This window comes from Antechinus flavipes, chromosome 5 (assembly GCF_016432865.1).
Source record: "Antechinus flavipes isolate AdamAnt ecotype Samford, QLD, Australia chromosome 5, AdamAnt_v2, whole genome shotgun sequence".
Taxonomy (NCBI): Eukaryota; Metazoa; Chordata; class Mammalia; order Dasyuromorphia; family Dasyuridae; genus Antechinus; species Antechinus flavipes.
In genome coordinates this window covers 13509084-13536435 of record NC_067402.1, presented here as the reverse complement: position 1 = coordinate 13536435, position 27352 = coordinate 13509084, and the positions used below count along the sequence as shown (strand labels likewise).

The window sequence follows — 27352 nt, the reverse complement described above, 5'->3', positions numbered from 1 at the left end:
CTACTACTGTGATTATTGTAACTATTATACTTATTATTACAGCTGTTCTGATCATTTTACTATTATTATTGCTGCTGTTCTGATTATTTGATTATTACTATTATTCTTATAGCTACTCTAATTATTTTACAATTATGATTACTACAGCTATTCTGATTATTTTATTGTTACTATTATTATTACAGCTACTCTGATTATTTGACTATTACTATTACAGCTACTCTGATTATTTGACTATTACTATTATTATTACAGCTACTCTCATTATTTGACTATTGCTATTACTGTTCCTCTGATTATCATAACTTATATTATTATCACTATTGCTGATTATTTTAACTATTGCTATTATTATGATCAGCAGCAACATTGTTATTATTATCTAACAACAAAAACTGGACATATTCCATTTGCTATGAAATACAAAAAATCGGGGGGTTGTATTTTAGTTGCTTTAAAAAAAGATAAAATAAAATAAATATCACAAGCCTTAATTGGGCTAGGCACATAGTAGGTGCTAAAGTTATTGAAATGAAAATCATTGGACCCATCTGTCAAATTGTCTGCTCTCTGAATAGCCCCAAGAGCTCAGATTCCCAGCACAAAAACTCCGTTGACAACTAGCCTGAAGAGTTCCACTTGAGCCTAGAAAAAAGCCTGTACCTGACAATACAGCCTTTGTGACAGTTCTGCTCACCCAGATCCCTCTTAGAAGAATTCTCCCTCTTTTTCTTTTTCTTTTTCTTTTCTTTTCTTCTTTTTTTAAAGAGGAAACTAGATGGGCTGAGCAGCCATCCTCCTGTCACTCAGTTGGGGGCAGCTGCGCCTTGGAGCCAGAACCACAAATCTCTCCAAATCTCCATGGATGAAATAGTTGTTTTGTGTTGTTTTTTTCCCCAGGGCTTCCCTAGTTTTGTAGTTTGGTTAACTTATGAGGATGGTATTCCATGGGATTTTAGAATGGAAAGAGTTTAGAGGTGAAAGATGAAAGTTAAAGAGGGACCTGAATAGCCATTATCCGGACCTGGTTATTTTACAGATGAGCAAATTGACGAACAGAGAGAAAGGGGAAAGAACAGGGACGAGGGCTCCCAGTAGAAAGACTGGGAGACAAAGGACCTGGCCTGGCTCCTGCCTTTGGCATTTAGGAATCCTGCAGTCCTTTAACCTCCACAGGTCTCCCTTCTCTCAGCTGTAAAACGAGAGTTGGACTAGCTGGACTCTGAGGCTCGGAATCTAAGCCCTTCCACAAGCCAAGTAGCTGAGCCCAAATTCGAACCCAGAGCTTGTGACTACCAAGCTGGGGGGCCCTGAGGGCCCAGGGCTGGGGCTGCCCCCTCACCGTTCTTGCAGCTGTGATCATAGACGATGTCTCCACTCTCCACTTCCTTTTGACATCTGGGGAACACCAGGCTCACGACAAAGGTGATGTTGGACCCCACCAGTGCCGGGGAGTCGCTGGTCAGGAGGGCCCGCACCTGTCCTCCTGAGAAGAGCAAACAAAACAAGGAAAGTCCCGGGGCCCTGACCCAGCATCCTTTATTCCTTTCCCCTGGGAGGGACCACATAACGTACAACTTAAGGCCGGGGAAAGGACCTGTGATTTCACTGGTGAGGGGAAAACTCCTCTCAGTGCAGGTGAGCATCTCACTGCAGTTTGTGGTGCCAGAGGGTCCGGGGCACTGTGGGGGGACAGGACCTGATTCAGCCCTCACAGGGCACAGGTGAGACTGGAAGCCTGGACCTCTGGACTTCCTGGCTAGCCCTTGGCTCTTTATGCCAGCCTTGTCCCCAATTCAGCACCTGCGCTTCTCCTAATGGTCATTACCAGCTATACACACGCCCGCAGAGTTAACTCAGAACCAGCTAATTCATCAGTTGTGAAAGTCCAGACCCTCTGCCATCCACACGCACCGGACGGTATTGGGGAACGCTTGGGGAGCGAAGGGGTGGGCACTGTCTGAAGCCCTCTCCCCCCCACTGTTCAGCTTTTGTGCACAATCTCTTCTCCATCTGGTCCCAGAACGACCAGTTTGTACACGGCCATAGCCGCCGCCGTCCCCCACTGGGAAGGGAGGGAGGATCTCAAAAGAAAGAACTGAGTAGCTGGAGTACTCGACAATCTTTCTTTTCAACTAAAGCCAGCTAAAATATCTCGGGTGATTTTAAAAAATGCTATAAGAATCATAGTTGTTATTTTTGTTGGAAGAGAAAGCAAAGTCCTGCAATATCCACGTAATACTGGTATGTAATTACAGCTCTGTCATGCAAAATAGCATCATGATATTCTATGATGCTATATGATATATTAAATTATAAAATAATACTATTATTTTTGCTGAGCAGAAAGCAAAATCCTACAAAATTCAGGTGACATTCGTGTGTGATTAAAGCTCTGTCATCTGCATGGTATTATTGTTATTACTATTATTAGTATTATCAAGTGTTATTAGCATTATTATCAATCTGCATTATTAATATTAATATTAACATTAGTATTAAGCAGAAAGCAAAGTCCTGCAAAATTTAGGCAATATTGTATATAACAGCACCTCTGTCAGAGGCAAAACATTTTGTTATTAATAACAATGTTATTATTAATATTAGTATTATACTATTACTGAGCAAAAAGCAAAGTCCTACAAAATCTAAGCAATATTGGTGTGTAATTACAGCTATGTCATATGCAAAATAACAACAATAATATTATATAATATTACATTATATTATATTTTAATGTCTTATTGCATTACATAATAATAATTATTATTTTTGTTAAACAGAAAGCAAAGTTTTGCAAAATCCAGGTAATGCCGGTATGTAATTACCCTTCTGTCATTTGCACAATAATATTGATTATCATTATTGTTGTTAAGCAGAAAGCAAAACCCTCCCAATCCAGGTAACATTAGCATCTAATTACAGCTCTATCGTGTGCAAAATAATATTATATTTTAATTATTGTTGTTGTTATTTTTGCTGAACAGAAAACAAAGTCCTGCAAAATCCAGGTAATACCGGTATATAATTACAGCTCTGTCGGATTGAAAATAACAACAAAAACATTATCCAATATGATATAATATGGTAGAATATAGTAGAATGTAATGTAATATGATGTGATATAATATTATGTTAACTATTGTTTTTGCAGAGCAGGTAATATTTGCAGGTGTTACATCTCTTTCATATGCAAAATGATATTTTATTATATCATAATTATCATTTCTATTGTTGTTATTATCATGGAACAGAAAGCGTGTCCTGTAAAATCCAGGTAACGCTGGTATGTAATTACAGCTCTGTCATATGCAAAATAACAATAATAATATAATATAATTTATTGTATTATATTATATTACATTATAATAATAACTATTATTTTTCTGAGCCAGAAGCAAAGTCTTGCAAAATTCAGGTACTGTTGGTCCCTGATTACAGCTCTACCACATGCAAAAGCCATTCGGGTGACTGTAGAAGCAGCAGGGCCAGAACACACCAAGTCCTTTGTATTTTCCTGGAGCCTGTGGCTGTGCTGGCCTTCTCAGTACCTTTCCAGCAGCTTTTCCACCGGGAGTCTCCCTCTCTCCAGACAGGATAGAGTTTTTCATTCCATGTGTTCTGGTCGGGAGACCAGCCTTGAAGTCGGTCCTGGTGCCTAAAGACAGGGGCCGCAGCCCCTCCATGACTTGCCACGTCTCGAAATCCTAAATTAGGATGGGGAAGAACATAAGTATCCACTCCACTCTGGTCTCCAGAAAGGAAATTTTTAAGTGAGAGAGAGAAGTGCAAAGAATAGAGCAAATCCACCCAAGGACAACTGGTTGATCAGGCAAATGGAGTTTACTATTACTTGTCAATTAATCAATCAGCAAGGATTGATGAAATGACTCCCAGGTACCAGACACTGTGCTAGACTCTGGGCTGGGGTTATAAATAAAAATGAACTATTTCTTGTCTTCCAGAAGGTCACGTTCTACAGCTAGCTATCATTTCTATGGTTTTAGATTTTAAAATGCATTTTATAAATATCATCTCATTTGATTTTACTGAAATAGGTGCTGTTATGAATGATCCCATTTTACAGATGAGGAAATTAAGGCAGGGAAAAATTAAGTGACTTATTGGGGTTGCCCAGCTAATAAGTGTCTGAAGCTAGATTTGAAGGTTTTCCTGATCCCAGGCCCGGCATAGCACAATTCAGGACATCATAGTAGATAAAAAGCCAATAGAGATATAACATTATGGGCTGGGCTGGTACACTTTCTACTAGCAGACCGTGGAACAGCTGCCACTGTTCCCAGTCATGGGGATATGAGAGGGGACATCCAGCCAGAGGCTGCTGGGGGACTATGTCCTTTAGCGAGGGTCCACAGCTCATATTCCTCCTGCAGATTCAAGCCCCATGGGAGCGTCTGGTCCATTAGCTCAAGGGGGTCCCCTGAAAACCGCATTATGATATGTAATTCCAGGAGAAGGACTCGAAGGGCTGAGGAGATCAGGACTGGCTTCATGTTAAAGTGACCTTAGGACAGTCTTGGAGGAAAAAGAAAAGGTTTCCAAGAGGCAGAAGGAAGGACAGACAGACATTCTGAGGATAAGGCCAGTTCCTGCAGAGGTAAAGAGGCTGAAGATGGAGTCCTGTGTGAGCAACAGCCAGAAAGCCAGTTCAGCTGAATCATAGGGGGCTTGAAAGCGAAGTAAAGTACAATAAACCTGAATTGTAAGTAGAGTCAGGTCACAAAGGGCCTAATGACCAAAAGATTTTTCTGTTTTATCCTAGACTAATAGGGAGCTATTGTCGTCTTAATTGCGAGTGTCACGGTCCGAGCTGCGTTTGAGCAAAATCATAATAGATGATCACCAGTCTCGGTATCTGTTCTATACCAAATACAGTCATCATGCAAATCTTTTTTTAAATGAAAAAAAATTAGAGGACCGTGTTTAAATCCATTTATAATGTTCCATTCGATCCCACAGATTTCTCTTGACTACCTATCATGCTCCCCAACAGTCCTGGCCCTTGGGGAGCCTCCAGTCTGCTGAACCTGCCATCGCTGGGGCAACCCTTCACGTCTGACATTTGTAAAAAAGGAAATCCCACATTTTGGGCCAGGAGCCATGTTTCTTAATTACAAACCTTTGGAGATTATTCTTCTCAAGATCCACTCTCAGATCTGAGAAGTTGGACAGAAATAACAATTGAGGACTGATGTTATTTTTGGTTGGAAATTAGTAACAATTTTTTCTCATTTTATTTTCCTTTTTGATCTGATTTTTCTTGTGCATCAAGATAATATAGTAAATATGTTTATATATATTGGATTTAACATATATTTTAACATGTATAACATATATTGGATTACTTGCCATCTAGGGGAGGGGATGGGGGAAGGAGGGGAAAATTTGGAACACAAGGTTTTGCAAGGTCAATATTGAAAAATTATCCATGCATATGTTTTAAAAATAAAAAAAGCTTTAATAAATAAAAGAAAATTAATAATGAGAGTCTGTAGAAGTGTGGTCAAAAGACTAAAGTTCAAATTTCATCTTTGCAGATTATAATAGTAGCTAGTACTTATTATGCCTACTATGTGCCAGGCAGCATGCTGGGTGCTTTACAATGATCATCTCCTTTGATCTTCCAACAACTCTGGGAGGTAGGTGCTATTATTGCCTCCATTTTACAGTTGAGGAAACTGAGGCAGACAAAGAGTAAGTGCCTTGCCCAGGTTCCCACAGCTAGTAAATGTCCAGAGCTGGATTTAAACTCAACGCTTCCTGATTCCAGGCCCACTTTACAATCCACGGAGCTACCTAGCTGCCCTTTGGTGGGTTGGGGGAACAACTTTTAAAAATATTTTTAATCATGCCATATATTCCTTTCCTCTTAAGTTTCTCCTCATCTTGAGCCTAAAGAGCAAAAATTAAAATTTAGCAAAGTCAACCGACACAACCAACCCTTTTGAAAATGTATACCCTGATCTTCTAGCAGCTAATAATAATAATTGCTGTTATTATTATCATTATCATCAGAGTTTGAACCCAACTTTCTGATGACAAATCCAGCCTAGGAGGAGAGACACAGAGGTGTAAGGGCTGGTGAAGGGTCTCAAAAGGGTAGTCACTCTCCGGTAGCAGCGTCTCTGCCCAACCTTCAAAAATACAAATGGCAGATTTCATCCATTTCAAATCCCAAGCCATCTAATCCTATCCCCAGGCCGCGGGTGTCCCCAGATCTCGTCCCAGCACAAAGTCTGGGAAAGGGCATCACCTGCCTGCCCACACCCAGGGAAGGTCTGTGCCCGCTGAAGCCTTTCTCTGGGCTGGGGCACTTAAGGCAGCTTTGCTCCCACCAGGCCCCAGCAAACACCCCGGGGCTGGGGTTGGGACCCACCTGGAGCTCTGGAGCCCAGCTGGAAGAAACTTTCACTACTCCCTGCCAGGACCAGACAGGCTCAGACATCTGCCTCCCTTCCCCACCCCACCCATCCCAGCTAGAGAAGCTGCCCCACACAAGAGAAAGGGGCTTTTATGGCTCAGGAGATCATCTAAACTCAGAGGGACTAGCCAGATCTTCGCCTCCTCCCTCCTTCTTTCCATTACGTCCCAGAACCCCATCTGCTCGGCACCTCTCTGTGGCAGGACTGTCTGTCAGGAGCTACTTTGACAGATGGGGAAACTGAGGCTCTCCAAACACTAAATGGTCTGCCCAAGGCGACACAGGTGGTAAGTGACGGAGCTGAGATTTGAAGCCAGTCTTCCAAGCTACATCCATCGATTAAGTGAAGGATTCTGGGATAAGGGTCAGAGAGGAGAGGGGTTTATATTTATAGGCTGTGTCACCACAATAGAAAGGACGAGACCGTGGGGGAAGTTAGCACTTTGGCACGTGGTCCTACGCTCCCTTCAGGGAGTTAGAGCAGGTTAAGAGCCAAGTGCTTCCTGGGGCCAAACCCCGAGGCAGCTGTGTGGTCTGCCCTTAGGGTCTCCTTTCCAGAGTCCAGATACCACCTGGGACATAAGACGTTCAGTGGAGAGCTGGAAGCTCCAAGGGATCACAGAGTGGAGCCTTCTCTTCTAAATTTACTTCCTGGCTACTCCATACAGATGATTTTTGCATATGTTGTGCCCCCTCCACCCCCCCAGGATTATAAGCTGCCAGAGAACAGGGGCTTTATCTCCCTTTGTAACCCCAGGCAGAAAGCAGCAGGAACACATAAGACCTAGAAGGGAATTCAGAGGATGTCTCATTCAGCCTCTCACCTTACAGAGGGGGAAACTGAGGCTTTTTGTGGTGAGCTGAGCTGCTCACGGGCCAGGTATCCCGGGTTCCCCACCAAGCCACATGAGTCGGACAAATCAGCCAATAGGGGAAACTGAGTCACTTGCGTTGGCTCCCCGGCCTTATTCCAGGCTCTGGTTCAGGGACGGATTTGGGGCCGACCTCCCTGTCTGCCATTCCCTGATCTCCTTAAGACTTGGAAACGAGGACTTGAGCCAAGTCTGTAGCAGCCCCGAGCTCCACCCGAGCCGGTTAACAAGCTCCTGCAAATCTCGGTGGGGAAATCGAGCAAGAAGGAGTTAGGAACACCCTTTCCGCGTGGCGGGGGTTATTCCAGGGCACGGGGCCTCGGCCCTCTGACCTAGACCGTGCGCTTCTCCTAAGGGCCTTGGCGGATGGAAGCCAGAGTTCAGAGTCCCGGCCGTTCGGTGGGCACGGGCAGCAGCCCCGGCTCCGAGGGACATCGGGCCAAGAGGACCAGGAGCCGCCCGCGGAAACGCAGCTCCCAGGGCATCTTCGGTGAGGAAGGGCCGTCCGGGCAGAGCCAGCACTGCTTAAATCCCTCCTAAGCGCCAGGGGCGAGCCCAGGACCGGGAGGGGAGTGCAGAGATCCAGCGATTCCTGCCCTCAGGGAGCTTACACTTGGACGGGGAGATGAATGAGAGCACTTAAAAAGTTGCTTTCCCTTCAGCACAGATGGAAGAGATTATCCCATAAGCCTCTCTGGGCTTCCGTTTTCTCTTCTGCAGAGTGACAGTGGGAAGTTGCGACAAGCAAAGTCCCGAATCCTGGCCGGGGCAGCTTCCTGCAGACCCCGCTCGGGCTCCATGAGCCCCCCAGCCCCTGCCCAGCCCCTGCCCAGCCCCGCTGGGGAGCCGATAAGAGAGGGAGCGAATGACTCACGTTTAGCAGCATGGAGGGGGATTCTGGCCGCCAAGAGAAGAAGTCCCAGAAGGTAGCAGAAGCCTGCCATGGGGGCAGAGGACCGAACTCCCGGCCGGGCTAGCTCGCGACTGGGACTTCCTGTTCTCGAGCCACTGGGGGGAGAGCGGCAAAGATATCCTCCTGGCCCCAACTGAGGTCCAGCTCCTCCTCTCCTCAATTAAAGAGGGCCTGGGGGCGCATCATGTGATGGGGCTAAGCTTGCTTGCCTGATCTGGTGTCTTCAGTTCAATCCTGAGAACTCGTGCTTGTGAGTCACACACTCCAGCCTTTACTTCTTCAGTTATTGGATTGCCTATTAAACACACACACACACACATACTCATCTCCCCCCTCTGCCCCCTACCCAAAAAAACAAAAAACAACAACTTCATCTTTCCAAACGCTGCTTTGCAGACCCTTAGTCTTTCCATCTTTTTTCTAAGGGCACATGGGAAGCTTCAAGGATACAGAGCCAAAGAACCAGAGCTGAAATCATCCTGCTGGGCTGCTACTTATTATTTAAGTGCCTCAGTTTCTCTGGGCCTCAGTTTCCCCATCTGTAAAATGAAAGGGTTATTCCAAAGGACCTCTCAGCTCTAAAATCTGATTCGCTGTCTGTTTGAGGGTTCTGCCTCCCATTTTAAAGAGATGGATTTTGATAAAGAAGAGATTTTCATTTATTAATTTATTTTTAAAGCATTTTTTCCATCCAGTGAATTTGTCAACCCCAAATCTGAGGCAGTCAGATGATGCAGTGGATAGACTGGAGTTGGGAACATTCATCTTCCTGAGTTCAAATTTGACCTCAGATACTTACCAGCTGTGGGATCCTGGGAAAGTCACTTTGTCCTATTTGCCTCAGTTTTCTCATCTATAAAATGGACTGGAGAAAGAAATGGAAAACCACTACTCTAGTATCTCCACTGAGAAAACCCCAAATATGGTCATAAAGAATCAGGCATGACTGAATAACACAACAGTGGTATCATGGGTTCTTGGTTTGTGGTCCCATCTCTAAATTCCAGGTAGAGCTGATGAGACTGTGGAATAATTATGGAATATCTCCCTGAAATCACAGAATTCTGGTGTTTTCTGGAGTTAGAAGGAACCTCAGTGGCCCTCTACACAATTCAGACCTGAAAGAGAATTCCCTCTCCATAGCTTTTCACTATCCCCCATAACTGGAATGCCCTCTCTTTTCCTTCCTTCCTTTAATTTCTCTGGTGTCCTTTAAGACTCAGCTCAGTGATCTCCTTCTCCCAGAGGTTCTTCCCCAGCTGCCAAAAAGCCTTCTCCTCTTGGGAAGATCTACTTCCATATAATCAATTCTCTTGGTGTCTTTTAGATATACAGCCCATTATTTACATATTGTCTCTTCTATGAGAACATAAATTTTGGGGGGCAGGGACATGTTTTTGCCCTTTCTTTGCCTTTCATCCCCAGGATTTGGTATGCAGTAAGCACTTAATAAAAGCGTGGTGAATATTTGATGTCATTGCACATGTATGAATTTAGATAATCCACCAATTCTAAGGTTTTACCCCCTGATCTCTGAGCCCTAAATAAGCCCAGGTATCACTGGTGAGCAAGTGATAGTTTAGAGCTGGGTTTACATAAAATTACATGGCCAAAAAAAAAAAAAAACCAAACTATTTCTACCCCAAGTTACTGAGATCCTCTGCTTCTTTATGCTCAAGGCTCTCAGTTATTTGGAGTAGAAATAGTATCAGCTCTGAGTAGGGGAGCTGAGTAGAAATCAAATCCCACCTTGGACACATTTATGGACTTCAGTTTCTGAGGTCCTTTGTAGCCCTGGAGCTGAGACCTTTGGAAATTGGCAGAAAAGCCAGGATGGATGGGTGGCCTCTTGAGAAAGGAAAGGATGGGAATTAGTTTAGCAACTTAGTCAGGTTCCAAAGGGCTAGAAGAATTCTTGGCTCCCTCCAGGAGTGGGGTGGGGGGTAGGGGCTTTCTCATTCTATTTGGTGACCACGGCCCTTCACTTGGATTGCCTAGAAACAGGACCAGAGCCGGGCCCTCGGGACCTAAGTGTTCTCCCAAATCTTCCCCTGGCCTCCTATCCGCAGTCTTTGGGCCAGTAACTAGGAGCCCGGAGTGGGAGTTGTGGGGTCAGTGCAGCAGCAGGCTGGGAGTTCCTGCAGGCAGCAGGTGCAAAGATGATGTCTTTGGCAACAATAAGCAGGAAGTTAGTTGCTTTGAATACCATCCCGCTCCCCATGAATGTGAGCTTTGGGGACTTTTGTCTTCTTGTCCCCCTGCCTGGTGCAGAGTAGCTCCCTGATAAATGCTTCTTGAATTGAATGCTTTGCAGGCAAAACTGGATATTGAGCTTCATCTGGAATGCCAAACTAATGGTCATAGGAAGCATTGTTTGGAGGGGGAAATCAGACATGACTAGCAATTCTGACAAGCGTGGTGAATATAGCAGGGGGTGTGGGGGGAGGAGTAGGGAGAGCCCCCAGGAGAGATCTCTGCTACAAAACTTTGTGGGAGATTGTAAATGTACTTTTTAATTTTAACTAATTATTTTTAATAACAGCTGTTGGTGATTCTTACCAAGTACAAAGTACTAGTACCAAGGACAAAGCTCTTACTGGCAGAAGGAATAAAAATGCAGCTTTTCTAAATTTTTGCAGCCAGGACAAAGCCCCATTTTTCCACCCTCGTTGTCTGGAGGAGGAACTCATCTTCTATGGATTATTATTATTAGTGTTTCATCCTAATGGGGATTTTATCAAATAATTTTTCATTTCCTTGAAAAAATTCTAACTGAACAAAAACCGAACAAAATGAAGGTTTCCATAGAGGCCTAGAAGGGAAGATCGTCCATGAATCCATGATTAGATGAACTCTTTCAGGCTCTCAAAGTCCAGCTAAGTTGATAAATTAGAAGAAAAGTAGAAATTACTGCAACTTTCAGGGCTGGTGGGGGGTGGGAGAAGAGGGGGAAAAGTGTTTGGATCAGTGTCACTCAGGGGAATGATCCAATTAACCCCGGACCTTAATTAACTCACCTTTCTTCAAAGAAAGTGTGATTGTGTCTTTCTTTCAGATATAAGTAGTAGCTCTAGTGTTCTCCATCTCTTAATAATTAAGCATAATCATATGGCTGAGAATATATTTAATTTTAAATTATTAACTTAATAGCCATCAATGTCCAAGATAAGAGATAAGAAGTGATAGAAAGCCCTTACCGTTAACAAGGTAGATGCAAATGAATTAATAAGCAGTGAAGTACCATGGGAGGGAAAAATCCTTTTGTTCTTCATCATCAGCCAAGACTGTCAAAAGTTCTACTTTTGCTTTTGCACTTTCTTTTTTTCTTTTTCTCTTTCTTCTCTTCCTTCCTTTCTCCTCTTTCTTTCCTTTCTTCCTTCTATTTCTTTCTTTTTTTCTTTCCCTTTCTCCCATTTTTGTTTCTTCTTCTAGTCAGTGTGGATATGGTTTTTGTTCTGCTAGCAATGACTTTCCCTTCCTCCGTACAGATTTTCCCATCTTTCCTTGTCTATTTCACATTTATCATTTGTTCAGTACAAATTCTATTATTATATAATATCATTATACATAATATTCTATTTTTGTTATTATTTTTAACTGACTCTAGAATTCCATTAGAGCAGGGAGCTGCCAGTGTGGAACATCCTCTCCACGCATCACTTGGAGTCTGAGGGAGTTGCCGGGGGTCCCTTTCTTGGTCACATTCAGTGTGTGTTACAGATAGAATTTGTCTTCCTGCCTCCCAAGACTAGCTCTCTAGACATCACCACCGGCCACTTTATACGATCAGAAACTGCACATAAAAGTTATTGTGGATGTTGCCATCACAAAGAAGGCAACTGAGAGGAGTGTGGTCCTGATGGACTTTCCTGGACCACCCCCCTCCCCCTTAATGGGCCGAAGTCCTAGCCTGGGAATATCTGGGTGGAATCAGGAGGGTGCAGTCCCTTTCTGTGACTCACTGCCCTTTGTCTTCGCCCTCCAAAACGTTTCTAATCGTTGAGACGTTAATACCGAATTCTCTGCTGTAAACAAAGTCCGGAAAGGAGGTACAGGCTACAGGGGAGTTAACGTGGACTAGGGAACAGGCTTGTCAAAACGAAACCCAGGAGATTTGGCATAGGGGAAAGACCGGAGTGAATTAAAGATAAATTAGTCAGTTCAAAGAAAGGAAAAACTCATGTGACTGGATTTTCCTGATGGAGACTTAAATGTGTATAATCTCGGTCACGGTTTGGAGATTTGCTTCTCGGCAGTGATTCCCCTGTCTCTCCCGTCACTCACCTCTCCAGATGAGTAAGACATTATGTTTTTGTTCCCAAGTTACTAAGCTCTAAAATTATTGACTTTTTTTTTTAAAAAGCTCTGTTTGTTTTTTTTTTTCCTTTGCTCAAAAGCCTTTCTTAACAGTTTAAAATGAATGTCTTTTCACTTTTTACACCACAATCCTTTGCAATCCATCCCTACAATCCTCCCTCCTTATAAGGAAAAGCATACAGGCACCTTGGTCCCCCTGCCCTCTGCCCCCTGGCTTCAATACTGGCTTTTGCATTGAGTGGAAGAGCAGCTCCCTTTATTATTTATCACAAAGAGCAGCCAGGGCTGAGACAAATCTTTCCAAGCTTCCCTGCTTTCCCAGCCACGTTACAGCCTCCCCTTAACCAAGAGCCCCTGCCTGGTTTCTTATGGCAGAAGGAGCCTGGAGCAAACCCGCCCTTCTCCGGCTCACCCCAAAAGCAAAACTTAACTGTTGCTCTTTTACTGGCTGCTTTTCCACCTGAGGGACGGATTTTCCACCTGAGAAGCAAGTCTCTTTCGCTTGGTGCATTAATCCCAAACATAACTAACTCTCCTGTCTCTCACTCTTGTTCCATTTCAGCGTGTCAGGAGCATCAGAACTTAAGTCAGCTGGAATAACGGGATGTTTCTGATTCACTGCCTTTTGCTTGGGCTACGATAACTTGTTTGGGGGATTGAGCCGGATCTGTTTTGATTTTACCCATAGTAGGCGTTCACCAAGTGAGAGCTGAGCTTCTATCTGATGAATGAAAGGAGACAAATAGATACGTCTAAGGCCCTCAGGAGCATGACTGTAGCTGCACAATTACTCCCTATGTGTAAGTTTATGTGCACATTGTGTGTGTTTGTGCGTGTGTGTGTGTGGGGGCAGCTAGAAATACAATGGACAGACAGTGATCATGGAATCAGGAAAGTTCATCTTCATAAATTCAAATCCAGCCTCCGATACTCACTAGCTGTGCGGTCCTGGGCAAGTCACTTCGCTCTGCTTGCCTCAGTTTCCTCATCTGTAAAATGAGCTGGAAGAGGAAATGGCCTGCATAAAGAGTCAGCTATGGCTGCAATGATTCAACAATAGCAGCGTGCACAAATAGAGACATACGCATGTAAAGTGCTACAGTCCTGAGTTCAAATCTAGTCGCAAACACCTAAGAGCTGTGTGACTCTGAGCAGCTTCTCTGCATCTCAGTTTCCTCATTTGTAAAATAGGGGGCAATAATCACACGGACCCTCCCACCTCACTTCACTGCTGTGAAGATTAAATGAGATAATATTCATCAAGTTCATTGCAAATCTTGCAACAAATCCAATTCTAGCTATTGTTTTCATTATAATCATTATTAAGTAATTTATATCCATTTTGTAAGTGTGATAGAAGTAATGAATAGAAAGGAGACAGAACGTTTCGGAGGAAAGAACACCAATCTACTGTCTAACATCAGACAGATAATTTCACTTCTCTAAGGCTCAGTTTCCATGTCTACAAAATAAAGAAGCTAGATCAGATGACCCAGAAGGTCCCTTCAAGCTCGAGGAGCAGGAACGTGCACTTTCAGACAATATTTAAGTGACCAGGACCAGGAAATTCATTTTCCTTTGCTTGAAGGGAGAGCTGGCATTTTCCCAGAAGATGGAGGACTGAACAGGCAAACATGTGGACAGGGTTCACGTTGTGTTAATTGGTCTATGAACCTCCAGACAGTCTGTCTCTGGGAATCTCTTGAAAGTCAAAATAGACCTTTCAAAACTCTGTAATAAAACTCTTTGATATAAACTTAGTCATTCGTGTCTTGTTCACGTTCATCTCAACATGAGCAGAGGTCAGGTCCTCTCAAATGAAGCACTTGGAGCTGGTCTCTAATGTAGTTCCCAGAATTTTTAGATACCCTCCATTTTTTTTTCCTTCTCCTATCATTCAAGTGACCAAGTTTGCCAAGAAATGGTAACTATAGACAGACTTTCAGCACCTTGCTGCTTGGATAAAGCCATGGTATGGCTGATGGGATCCTCTCTCCACTGGTGCAGATTACAGCCCCTCTGCTCCTTCTCATGAGAAGGGTTCTTGCCCGTGATTCCCCATCAATCTCCCAGAGAAGATCACAAAGACTGCAGTGTAGTACACTTCACCCATCACTGGTCCATCTATGTTTAGACCATATTAATCTTAGATAAACTATTTGGGGGTTCCTTTCTCATGCAAATTATAGAATTATAGAATATATTCTATATTCTATAATATTATTATTATTATATTCTATACTATATATTATAATATTATGGAATATACAATTATTACATAACAATATATTGATACATTATAGAATAGTGCACAATTCTATACTTGTCACATAGGAACCTTTTACATTATTCCTTTATTTACAATTTCATTCTTCTGATGTCATGCCAGGAGGATATCCGTATTTGAGAAATGGGTTTTGGGGAGACACTAAAAGATTTCCCAGTAACTAAAGGACTAAAACAAAGATGTCTTCTCAGCTCGCCGTGATTTGATATAGTTCTAGAAATGCTAATCCTAGCAATAAGACACGAGAAAGAAATTAAAGGAAGGAAGAAAGAATTGATTAAGTGTCTGCTATGTGCCAGGCTCAAAAATTATCTCATTTGATCTTCATAATAATAGAATAAGAGAAGACAAAGTATCCCTATTTGCTGATGCCATGATGATTTATTCAGAAAATCTCAGGCAATTAGCAAAGAAACTGAGAAAATTAACAGCTTCACTAAAATATCAGGTTATAAAGTAAATAAACCCACAAATGTCAACAGCATTTCTCCAGAGCTCTAAGAGAATGGCTTTGAGGGAATCGGATCTCTCTCTCCTGCTCAATTCCAGGCCCAATTCATTATATGTGTGCAACATATGTCCAAAACGAATGCACTAATTTAAGGGTTACCTGTCCAGCCCATCACGGTCTGGGACAATTTCTTCCATTTTGATTTTCTATTGGGGGGGGATTACAGCATTTTCTACCCCCCCTTACTTGAGATCTCTTTAAGGGGCTTTGCAGTGTTCATGAGCTTAATGTCATATTGTCCACAGTAGGCAAACAAGCAAATAAATACATAAATGTTTGCCAACTTGACTATAAAAATGCAGTTTGAGAAAGCCTGGCAATGAGGAGTAACGAAGATTAGCTTGAAAACATTTCTTCTTTCAGCAGAGCCATTCGCACTTGGATATTTTGGAGGAAAAAACAAGATGAGGGAAAAAGGATTAAAGCACTTTTCCCTGGTGATGAACACACCTGATTTCTGAACGTCCTGTTTCTGTTAGTCCTTGGTCGGACCGTCACGACTTTGTGACTCTGGACAAAAACATCAATGTTGACACTGAAGCAGAGCATGCTATTCACTGTTTGGATCTTAAGGTTTGATATTTGGGGAGACGTCTCAGGAAATATTTTATTTGCTTTGAGGAGAGATGATTGCAGAAAAGGACTAGAAAATGAGTGAAAACTCCCCAGAAAAAGATCAGACGAGACGTTCTACAGTCTAGAGCTGATGCCCTGGTGGAAATGAGCCAATAAGGTGATAATCCAAAGAGCTAACGTTTAAGATTTGTGAAGTTCATTATACACTTTATTTCTTTTTATTATTCTCACAACGATCTGGGAGGTTAGTATTTTTATTATTTTTATTTTACAGATAAGGAAACAGAAAGACAGAGATTAAGTGACTTGCCTAGGATCACACAGTTAATAAATATTTGAGGTCACATTTGAACTCAACTGTTCCTGATTTCAGGCCCAGCTGTCTGTCCATCGTGCTCCCTAAAGACTTTTTAAATCAAATAATCAGTGGGTTGCATATTGGACATTGGAATATTATTTAATGATTAGAAGAATTTCATAGAATCTCAGCTTGAAAAGGAATCCAAAATCCATACTTGACCACAAATATACAATATCTCTAATAAATGGACAGCTAGCTTCTTTTTTTTTTTTTTTAGGTAAAAGGTTCTTTTTTTTTTTAAATAATTTTTTTATTGATAGAACGCATGCCAGGGTAATTTTTTACAGCATTATCCCTTGCACTCATTTCTGTTCCTATTTTTCCCCTCCCTCCCTCCACCCTTCCCCCAAATGGCAAGAATCCTTTACATGTTGAATGGGTTGCAGTATATCCTAGATACAATATATGTGTGCAGAACCAAACACTTTTCTTGTTGCACAGGGAGAATTGAATTCAGAAGGTAGAAATAACCCGGGAGGAAAAACATAAATGCAAGCAGTTTATATTCATTTCCAGTGTTCTTTCTCTGGGTGTAGCTGCTTCTGTCCATCTTTGATCAATTAAGGCTCTCTTTCTCTAAGAGATCCACTTCCATCAGAATACATCCTCAAACAGTATCGTTGTTGAGGTATATAATGATCTCCTGGTTCTGCTCATTTCACTCAGCATCAGTTCATGTAGGTCTCGCCAGTCCTCTCTGTATTCATCCTGGACAGCTAGCTTCTTGCTTGAATACTTCTAATAATGGAGAACTCACTACCTTCTAAAAAATACCATTCTTCTTTGTGACAGATCTAATTATTGGGGAGCTTTTCTTTATAGCAAGATTCCACTGGTTGGGGGCAGCTAGGAGGCACAGTGGATAAAGCACCAGCCCTGAAGTCAAGAGGACCTGAGTTCAAATCTGACCTTTAAGCTGTGTGACCCTAGGCAAGTCACTTAACCCCAGTTGCCTCAACAAAATTAAAAAAAATATGTCCCACTGGTTGCTTCTAATTCTGATTCTTGGAGCCACACAGAACAGCTTAAGCTCTCCCCAAGACGAGAACCCTACAAGTGTTAAAGGACATCTATAGTGATTACCTCCAAACCTTGCCTTCTTCCTCAGGCTAAATCACCTAAAATTTTCAGCTGGTCCTCACTCAGACCAAAAATGTCTCTTCCCAATCCTTCTCCCTCTTCTTTGAGTATTTCCTGACTTACCCCCCTACTAAAACTTCCATTTCTTTAGGCCCTTGCTCTTAAGCAAGAAGAGAGCTAATCAGTTCAATAAACCAATAGATCTTTGATGTTATTGATGATTATGATGAGAAAATAATTAGCATTTTTTTTCTTTGGCACCTGAAGGTTTGCATCGCCCTTTGCAAATATCATCTCATTTTATCTTCCCGATAACTCTGGGAGGTGGGTGCCTTTATTATTCCATTTTACAGATGAGAGCTCATTCTCATTATCTCCTCTCACAACACGGCTATTGCTCACCTCTTTATTTAGATCAAGGTTTTTCAACCAGGGGTTTATGATCAGATTTCCTGTATGTGAACTTAGACCGGAAAAGAACTCCACCTTTATTTCCAGTTACCTCTAAGGAAAATTCTGCATCTCCCACAGTTATGGATGGAGACGCTTCTGAGCAGGAGTTCTGAGGCTTCCCCAGATTGTTAGCAAAGGGGTCCAGAGCAGGAAACATGAAGACCCCCTGCTCTCAACCAGTCTCCAGACCCTCGGAGGGGCTTCTCCTGTCGTCCCCTGGCCACAGCTCATCCAGCTCCAGGAAAGTGACCTTTCTATGGTTACACGAACAATAAAGGCACAGCAGAATCGAAATTTGAACTTGGCCCTCTACCTGCAAATCCAGCCCCTTTTTCCTAATGGAAAATGGATCTTTAGGAAGATTGAAGTCCTGGCGTGCTTTTTGGGGTATGGCCAGTGAACCCACAGATATTTCTTAAGCTCCCATTATGATCCCACACTGTGCTGTGCAGTGAAGCTGTGAAGGCAAGATGGCAGCGTGACAAATGGAGAGTCCTGGGGTGGGAGCTCAAGCCAACCGTTTGGACTCGGCAAAGTGGCCTCTGGGCTGGTAGGTGAGCTCTGCCAGCAGGATTTTTCCGACAGAAGATAATTGCAATGTTAGGTACAATGTGTTAATCTTTTAAAATTGTGGTTTTCTGGATGTCTTTTGTCTCTGTATTACAGTCATTTCAAGCCCTGATTGGACAAACAAAAACAATTCAGCAAAGACATCTGCTCTTGTGACTGATGTGACAAAGGAAACGATATTCCTTCCTCCCAGTCCCCCATCTCTCTGGCACGAGAGGAGAGCAAATCTCCCACTTTGGAAGGTTTGTTTGTCCACCTCTTCTGCTGACGGTGCCGGGAACATAGTAGGGGCTTAATAATTGCTGCTTTTATTTTTCCTTTCTTATTTTCTTCTTATGAAGGTCCATCCAGATGGGCTTTTCGTTCTTAACTACATGAAAGCAGTTGGCTTTTGTAATGGAATAAAATGGTCCAATCCAAGAAACACATATGAAGTACCTACTGAGTATAAGGTACTACATATATGTGTGTGTGTGTGTGTGTGTGTGTGTGTCTGTGTGTCTGTGTGTGTGTATCAGGAACTGGGAACAAAACAACAAAAATGAAGTCGTTCTTGCCCCTCAAGGGGCTTATATTCTATTGAGAGACTGTGGCACATAGACAGCTATGATGGGACAATTTGAGGAGAACAGTAGGAGTCCTGATCACTGGGGGGTTTGAGAAATGATTCCTATAGGAGGTAGAACATGGAGGTAGCACTTCTGAGCATGCTGGGGGATGGCTAATGAAAGAGGGCACCCCGAGTTTAGAGGGAAGTGACTAGATCCGTTGGGGCTGCTTACATCGTTTTCCCTCCTGTCCTCTCCATGCTTCGCAGCTCCCTGTGGCGTAGAATGCCGGTTCCCAACCATAGACCCCCAAGGCCACTTGGATGGTTGGCCACTGGATGATTGGCCCAGATGGTAGAGCAAGCCCAGCTGGAAGCCCTGTGGGACGGACGACTCCAATGTGCTTAAAGTCCGTGACACCGACCTGCTAAGAGCCAATTCACAGAAGGGAGCGAGGACCCCAGTTTTAGGAGCAGGGACCCTGTTTTTACATTTATTGTTATTCTTCTCTCTCTTTAATGGCTGATTCTCTAGAAGTCTCTTTCATTAAACCTGTGTGGCTAACCGTCAAATGAATCAACTATACATACTCAAAACTGGGAAAGGAGCCATAAATCTAGCCCGTCTCATGTGAGCTTGGGGAATAAAAGAAAAGTAATCTGTTAGAGCCTGCCTGCCCGTACCCAGTGACTCTGAATCACTGAGTCCTGGAATCACGTGCTGTGTGCTTCTGACTAACTTCTTCATTTCATTAAAACATTCACATGCAAGGTTCTATGTCCACACAAAGTCATCATGTTCTTTGGTGATGTTGACTAAGTCGGGTTCCCTTCCAGAAGATCAGATCCATGACCCTTCTAGAAGAGTTTGGCCATGTAGGAGCCCATGAGAATGACCTATTATATGTTATCCCATTTATTCTGTCTCTAACTTGTTTGTATGTAGACATTTCCATTAGACTGTGAGCTCCTGGAGAATAGAGACTATTGTTTGCTTTTCTTTGTATCTTCCTGGATGAGCACACAGTAGGTGCTTAATAAATAACTGGTTAATCTTATTAGGACTCTTTCACAGTCAGACTCATACACACAAGAAGGCTGATACCTGGTAATAATAACCTTGTAAAATTGGGGAAAAAACAAAATATTATTAATGCCTTCCCCCCAAAACAAACAAACATTGTAACCTGCAACCCAGTGCTCTTATGCACTGAGCTCATACAGACTTAGATTGGGATTGAGTGGGGATATAATTAAAGATCACCTAGCATTGTGTTAATGCCCTCACCCAGAGCACAATCTGGAAAATTTCCCAATATAGCTTGAGGAGAGGTCAAAGCTGTGTTTCCATAAACACTGAGCTTGTAACAAGGTACGCACAGATATGTTCTCAGACTGTAAGAAATGATCAAAATTTTCAAACCAAGGTTCACTTCTTGGAATGCTTATCAAATCGACCAGGAAACTCCCTTTATAACATTAAAAAAAAAAAAAAGATCAAATAGACCATCGGCAATGTTACTCAGTTTATATGTTTGTGGAAAGGATCATGTTTCTGAAGCAATTTCTGAAAAAGGTGTGGACTCTATTTCCCAACGAATTCCTTAACAAAAGAATGAAAGCAAAAAAAAATAGACTCTTTAAATGATTTCTATTAATAAAACTACTTTTATGTAAAAATGGCCATTTTTTGGCAACTGCCATCTGGCTCATCAATTACTTCATCCCAGCCAATTAATCAACAAATATTTATTGACTCCTGAGATAAACTAAGTGTTGAGGAGTCAGATGCTATTTATACCTCAAGAAAATTTATCATCTAGTTAAAGAGATGGGCAGGTAGGGGACTAGGTCTGGAGTAAGGAAGACATCTTCCTGAGGTGAAAGCTAGCCTCAGACAGTGTGTGAGTATGGGTAAATCACTTATCCCTCTGGGCCTCAGTTTCCCCCTCTGTAAAATGAACTAGAGAAGAAAATGGCAGATACTCCAGCATCTGCCAAGAAAACCCTGAAAAGTGGTTACAAAGAGTTGAACATAAATAAAAAACAACAATTGAGGGGATAGGCTTTAAAAAAAAATCTCTTTCAAAAAATGCCAACAGCTGACTTAGTGAATGTCATAATCGAGAGGTCATTAACTGAGATAAGTGACTAAACTTTCAATAAAGAGTATGGGATATTTTTTCCTTAAAAAAAAGAAATAATTTTGTATACATGTCATATTTAGTGTGCTACTTTCTCCAAACATCATGTAGCTTCCTTGATGACAACAATAGCTTTATTTTTCTTTGATTCCTTATTAATAAATACTTGTTGGATTGAACAAAAAATGCTAACAGGATTTGCGAGCAGGTGAACGTAGGTGTTCCCCCAGCCCATCTTTGCCCATCTTTGCCCGTCTATCCCAGGTAACTCTTGGTCTTGTCATCCCCAAGTCTGTCATAGAGAAGCCGCCCCAACATGCTGGGGGCTTTCCTCACTTCCTCTTGCCATTGCAAGGACAGCCACATGAAAAACACCATTTTTACTAATATTGCTTAATAACAATAGCTAACATTTATAGAGTGCTTGAAGCTTTGCCAAGGGCTCAGACATTTAAAAAAAAACAACCCAGTCAAATTCAAGGTAGATGATGCAAGATGAACTCCCTCCTGGGTCCTAGGAGGAGAGCCTGACTGAGCGATACAGCCAGTCCTCAGCAACGCAAGAAACAGCTCCCGGCCGTGGCCCCATTATTAGGATTCGTTCACATATTCCCTTTGGGTTGGTACCAATGGCCACATTTCATGTAACTCTACCTTCTATAGGGTGAATTTGAATACACGGGACCTTTTGGGGGATTTATTATTTACAGCGATCTCACCGAATCCTACAAATGACAACGACTATGATAATTCAGATAGCAGAGTAGTATAGACCTTCCTGTATTTGGGCTCGGAGACTTAGGTCTGGGTTCTGACTCTGTTGCTAACTAAGTGTGGGAGCTTGTGCAACCAGCCAGTCTCAGTTTCCTCATCTGTAAAATGGGGATGGGGTTGGACTAAATGGCTTTCTCATATAAATCTGTGAAATGAGCTGGGCTTTGAAGGATGGGTCAGATCTATCTGGCCACTGTCTTTGTTAGAATGTCGCCCAACTAGCCTCCAGATCTGAGTAATTTTAATCTGGGGAGTTTCATAGATGGAGGGGAAGAGAATGGACTTCAGAGTATGGTAAAGGGGGTTCGTCTGATCTTCCAGAAGGCTGATGGATTTGTCCGGAGACTTGCAGGAAGCAGGGTCCGTACGCAGGGCCCGTCAAGCCTAATCCAGCATGAGGGAACATCTTCCAAATGGAAGGGCAGCATGATATCAAAGACAGAGACTGGCCCTCCAGGCACACCCGAGTTCAAATCCTGCCTTTGGTAGTTTCTGTCTGGGAGACTATGAACAAGTTATCTTCTTTGAGTCTCAGTTTCCCCATCTTGTAAGTGGACATAATAAAAACCTGTAGGTCCTACCTCACAGGGCTGTTTGTGGGGCTCAGACTTTAAAGTCTCAGTCCTATCAAAGGACCAGAATTCAAGTCCTGCTCCTGACACGTTTCCGACTATAAATGGAAGGGAAGAATGGCCAATCTGTGTCGGCAGCTGGGGCTTCCTCACTGGGATTCCCCACGTCAATGAATTTATATCCCAGACGTAGAAATCAATCATTGTAATGATTACCAGATCTGTGATAGAGGAGGCAGAGAAGGCACATTTAAACACCAACAAGCATCCCAAAAGGTGGCAGAAATCTTCACGAGCCATTGCCATCTAAGAAAGGTCCAGGAAAGAACCCAAAAGCTACGAATCAGTTTGACTTGGCGATTTAATTCAATGAATATGCATTCGGCATGGGTTCTGGGTGAGACCCCTCGAAGGTACTGCCGGAATCAGGTCTGCCCTTGGGAAGGGGGATTTCCTGGGAACTCCATCCCTCCTCTCTGTTCCCCCTCCTCAGCCCTTTCCCATCGGCCTGGTGGCCATGCTCCGGGTTGCTCTGAATCTCTCCCTTTCCAAGCTCGGTCAAACCCACATCCAGGACACATGCCCCCTCTTCTTGGGGATGCTTTCCTCTCATCTCCCTCCTCACTCCCTGAAGGGACTTCCTAAGGCTCCTTAATCCCCAGGAGAAAACCTCTGTGCAGTTGTCCCAAAGACCGGGGGCAGCTGGATGGAGCAGTGGACGAACTCCTGGGTCAGAAATTCCGCATTCAGCGCTGATCTCTGACACTTCTTAGCTGGGTGACCCCCCCCCCCATCTGCCTCAGTTTCTTAATCTGTAAGATAAGGATAACAAGAGCATCTCCCAGCCCATGCTGTTGTGAGGATCAGGTGGAATCACATTCGGGCCTTGATCATCCTTGAGATCCTGTATAAAATGCTGATTGTTATAACAATAAAGCCCGATGCTGTGTGCGCCTGTTAGTTGTAGATCATTAGACCATAAGCTCCTTGAGGGCAGGGTAGGTTTTGTGCTTTTTGCCTATTTTTGATCCTCTGTGCTTAGCCGAGAGCCTGGTCCCCAGGAGGTGTTTCATAGGTGATTGATTGGTTAAGGTAGAACTTCGCTTGGCAATGATTGGTAAAGGTGGGGACCCTGAGGAGCTGAGGCCGGTGGGGAAGGGAAACCTCCGGGCCATCCTTTCCAGCCACCTGGTGGAGGATGCTTTTGTGCTGCCTTCCTGCCTGCTGCATCCCATCGGGGGCACAATCAGCAGCCAGAGGTGGGCCAGGAGGTGCCCTCCCCCCTGCCCTGGGGGTGCCCGGACCTGGGAGGGCAGAGAAGAAGTGAAAATCGCATTTAAAATGTGTTTGGAAATAGGGATCCCTGAGCAGAACCAGGAAAACATTGTCTATGGCAACAGGAAGATTATGTGACCCCCCTGAGCTGTGTCCGGTACAGTGGAGCTGTCTGTGAGGCTCTAGTTGTGCTCTAGTTGTGTGTGTGAGTGTGTGAGTGTGTATATGTAAGTGTGTAAGGGTGTATGTGTGAGTGTGTATATATGTGAGTGTGTAAGTGTATATGTGTATGGTGTGAATGTGTATATGTGAGTGTGTACATGTACTTGGAAGGTTTAGGGATGGGGAAGAGAGAAAGGGGGGGCACTGAGAGGGAAGGGGGACTCAGGGATGAATGGCACTTTCCAGGCTCCCATTCCTCTTCTTGGCTGCTTCTTCCATGGAAAGCCAACTGATTTCTGCAGGCAGTTCATGACCCGTTCTGTTCTCCAGAAGGGGAAAAAGGGATGAGAACAAGTCGGATGAAGAGTGGAAAAGGCGAAAGGGAAGAGTTTGCCTTGCGAGCTCTCTGCCGTGTATTGATCCTCCAGGCAAAGGCTTTGGACCGTGTTCAAGCTCGGGAAAGGCCGGCGTTCCTCATGAGCTTGGAATAATAAGAAGCATTGACGGAGCCGCCTTGGTGCAGGGCAGAGACTTGGGCCAGCTTGGAAGTAACCGGGGAGGGGGACGTTTCACTGATTTGTGGTGTTTACTGATACCCCAAAGGAGAAAGGCCCCATTGATCTGGGGCTCTCGGGCTCCTGAATCATTTCGTCGAGTGTGCAAGAAATTGGCAAGACCCTCAAGGCCTGGGCGCGGGACGCCACCAAAGAGCAGCCTGGAGGAAGTGGTCTTTTCGGGCTGGAACAAACCTTCCCCTGTGAGGGGGAGAACACAAGGCCTCTGTGGAGCCGGAGCAGCGAGAGCACAGCTGTCAGATGAGCACCTCGGGGACGCACGCGGGCCCGCGGGAGCCTCCGACGGAGGGGGCCGAGCGGGCTCTCGGGCCCTGTGGCCCCGACGGGCGGAGCGGCTTCCTGACGATGCTCGGGGGGCATCTTCGGTCCAGAAACAGGGCGAAGCTGTCGGGCACAGACCCGCTCCTCCAGGTGGCCCGAAGCCTGGTCCCTGGCCCACTGTGACCGTGAACACCTCCAAGGCCGGGGATGAAGAGCTTAATCCAGCTCAAAGCCGATGAGTTTGTGAAAACATGCTGAAACATGTAGGTCCCCCAGGAAGCCAGACAGCCAGGAAAAAGATACACCCTTGTAAGTGTGATAAATGAAGCAGTCAATTAATCAGGAGGCGAGAGAAGGAGATAGTGACGGGAGCACCCAGCTCCTGCCTGCAAAGATTAACTGCCAAGGGCTGGGGGAGCCAGAGGCACTGTGAGGGCTGCCCACTTTCCTTGTGGCTCCCCTTACCATCCTGTCAGAGTAGGCAGTGCCCAGAAAAAGACCCCCAACTCTTCTTCAGTTCAAGCCTGAATGGTATCCCTTTGGTGCATCCCCTTCTTTTCCTCCTTCCCCTCCTCCTCTGCCTTCCCCTCTTCCTGTTCCTTCTTTCTCTTCCTCTTCTTCCTCCTTCCTCTCTCTTCTTCCTCCCTTCCTCCTCCTCCTTCCATTCCCTTTTTCCTTTTCCTTCCTCGTTCCTTCTCCTTTTCCTCTTTCTCCTCCTCCAATTTCTCCTCTTCCTTCTCTTTTTCCTTCCTCCTCTTTCCCCATCTCCTCCTCCACAACCACTCTCACTGCTTAATCTTAGGCTACTACACTTATTCCAGGGTTATCCAGAGGAATAAAGCCCAAATGGCAGAATTTCACTGCCTCAAATTTCGTTGCCTCAAATCACGTTACAGAAGTTGGCCAAATCGGCTGCCCAGGTGTGAGGGCGGCCTTCGCCCTGCAGCTTCTGCCAATGTAGAAAGGACGCTGGGTTTGTAGTCAGAGGACCCGAGTTCAGGTCCGACTTTGGCACTTAACACCCGTGTGTTTCTGGATGATATTATTTCCTTCTTCATAAAACAAAGGGAGTGGGAAGCCTCGTTCCTCTAGTGAGTGTTTATTGGGTTCCCACCAGTATGTGCCACCCCCCTTACCCCCACAATATTTTCAAGGAGTTTGTATTCTTTCGGGAAGAAAAGCTATCCACAGATGATCAAATTCAAAATGCAAACAAAATAAAGTCATTTCTGGCTTTGGGGAGCACCAGTAAAGGGGGTGAAGAGAGGCTTATTGTAGGAGCTGAGCCTTGAAGGAGAAAAAATGCCGCAGGAATATGGGCTGGCTTATGCAATGGCTTAGAGGTGGCCTGTTCTAGGCTAATTTCTCTGGAGGGTATTTGTGGGGAGAAGTGAAAGAGATGGTTGAAGACTGTCAGGTACCACATTGCAGAGCATCACGCTAAGTGGTTTGGACTTTTCTTGTATTTAATATGAAGCCATTGGAAACCTTTGTGATGGGGAATCATTCGGAGACTTTTCGCTGCTGCGGGCAGGGTAGAGAGAGGGAGGAGGGGAGGAACAAGGATTTAGCAGCACATTAGTGCCCGCTGTGGGCCGGGCACCGTGCCAGGGGCTTTTCAAATACCTTATTGGATCCCTATGACACAAATTTGTGCTACCACCGTCCCCATTTCACAATTCAGAAAACTGAGACAGGGATTCATAAAAAACCAACCAGTCAGCAAGTGTCTAAAGCCCCATCTGAATGTAGGTCTTCCGGATGGACTCCAGACCCAGCCCTCTGTGGACTTTGCCCCGAACTGTGGGAGAAACGTAGACGAGGCTTGCCCTTCGGGAGAGCTTCCTGTGGTCAGAAATATCACAGTCCAGGATATTCTCTCTTACGCTGCCGAGTTGGTCAGTCCAATGTGTCGGTGAAAAGAAAGCTTTCCTGTGCCCTGTACGAGGCCCAACTGAACCGTGTGGCCCTTCTGAGATTAACTGCGGCCTGTGAAGAGTGTGAGGAAAAAACCCCATCCCTACATGTTGCATCCACAGTGAAAAGCAATATTGTGTCCTTTGAAAGATTTGGAATGAAATTTTAATGTGGATAGAAAGAAGGTATCACCTAGAGATGCTTAAGTAAATATATAATTCAGGAGCCTGAGATTTCGCTCAAGGCAGATCACATCCCATTTCTGGCCCTCTGGATTAAGTCCTTGCTCAGGGAGATCCCATGATTTGCTCAGAAGCACATAGGGAATAACTGCTGGATGTGGGATTCGAATCCACATCTTCTTGACGAGATCTCCTAAAGCTGTCCCTTACACTGGCTGTCTATCAAGTGCATACATAACATTAATATTTGCCTGTTCTACTCAGTTTAATCAATCAATTGCACAATATTATTTAGATATATACATAACCTTCCTTTTCCATCCGGGAAGTCTGGCTCCTGAATTTGCTAAGCTGCTCAAATGAGATAACAGTTATAAAGTGCTTAGCAATAGTATTAGCATGATAAATGTGAAAATAAGTTTAGAAGAATTGCACATGTTGAATCCGTATTGGACATATTGCTGTTTAGGGAAAAGGGAAGATGGGAAAATTTTGGAACACAAGGTTTTGCAAGGGTAAATGCTGAAAAGTATCTTTGCATGTATTTTGAAAAATAAAGTT

At 44.0% G+C, this 27352-nt stretch overlaps 1 protein-coding gene across 2 annotated transcripts in view; it reads right to left on the bottom strand.

Annotated features, from left to right (window-relative positions):
* Window positions 1–8438, bottom strand: part of GPNMB (glycoprotein nmb) — a 38901-nt gene extending 30463 nt beyond the window's left edge. Inside the window, exons 1-3 of one of the 2 annotated variants that reach the window (XM_051961482.1) lie at window positions 8189–8438; window positions 3552–3707; window positions 1343–1486 (exon numbers count right to left, since the gene is read on the bottom strand). In XM_051961482.1, coding sequence (XP_051817442.1) covers window positions 1343–1486; window positions 3552–3707; window positions 8189–8258 — 370 coding nt within the window. In that variant the 5' untranslated portion in view covers window positions 8259–8438. The remainder of the gene's footprint in view (window positions 1–1342; window positions 1487–3551; window positions 3708–8188) is intronic. The other variant, XM_051961481.1, reaches the window with a different exon arrangement.
* Between the last annotated feature and the right edge of the window lie 18914 nt (window positions 8439–27352).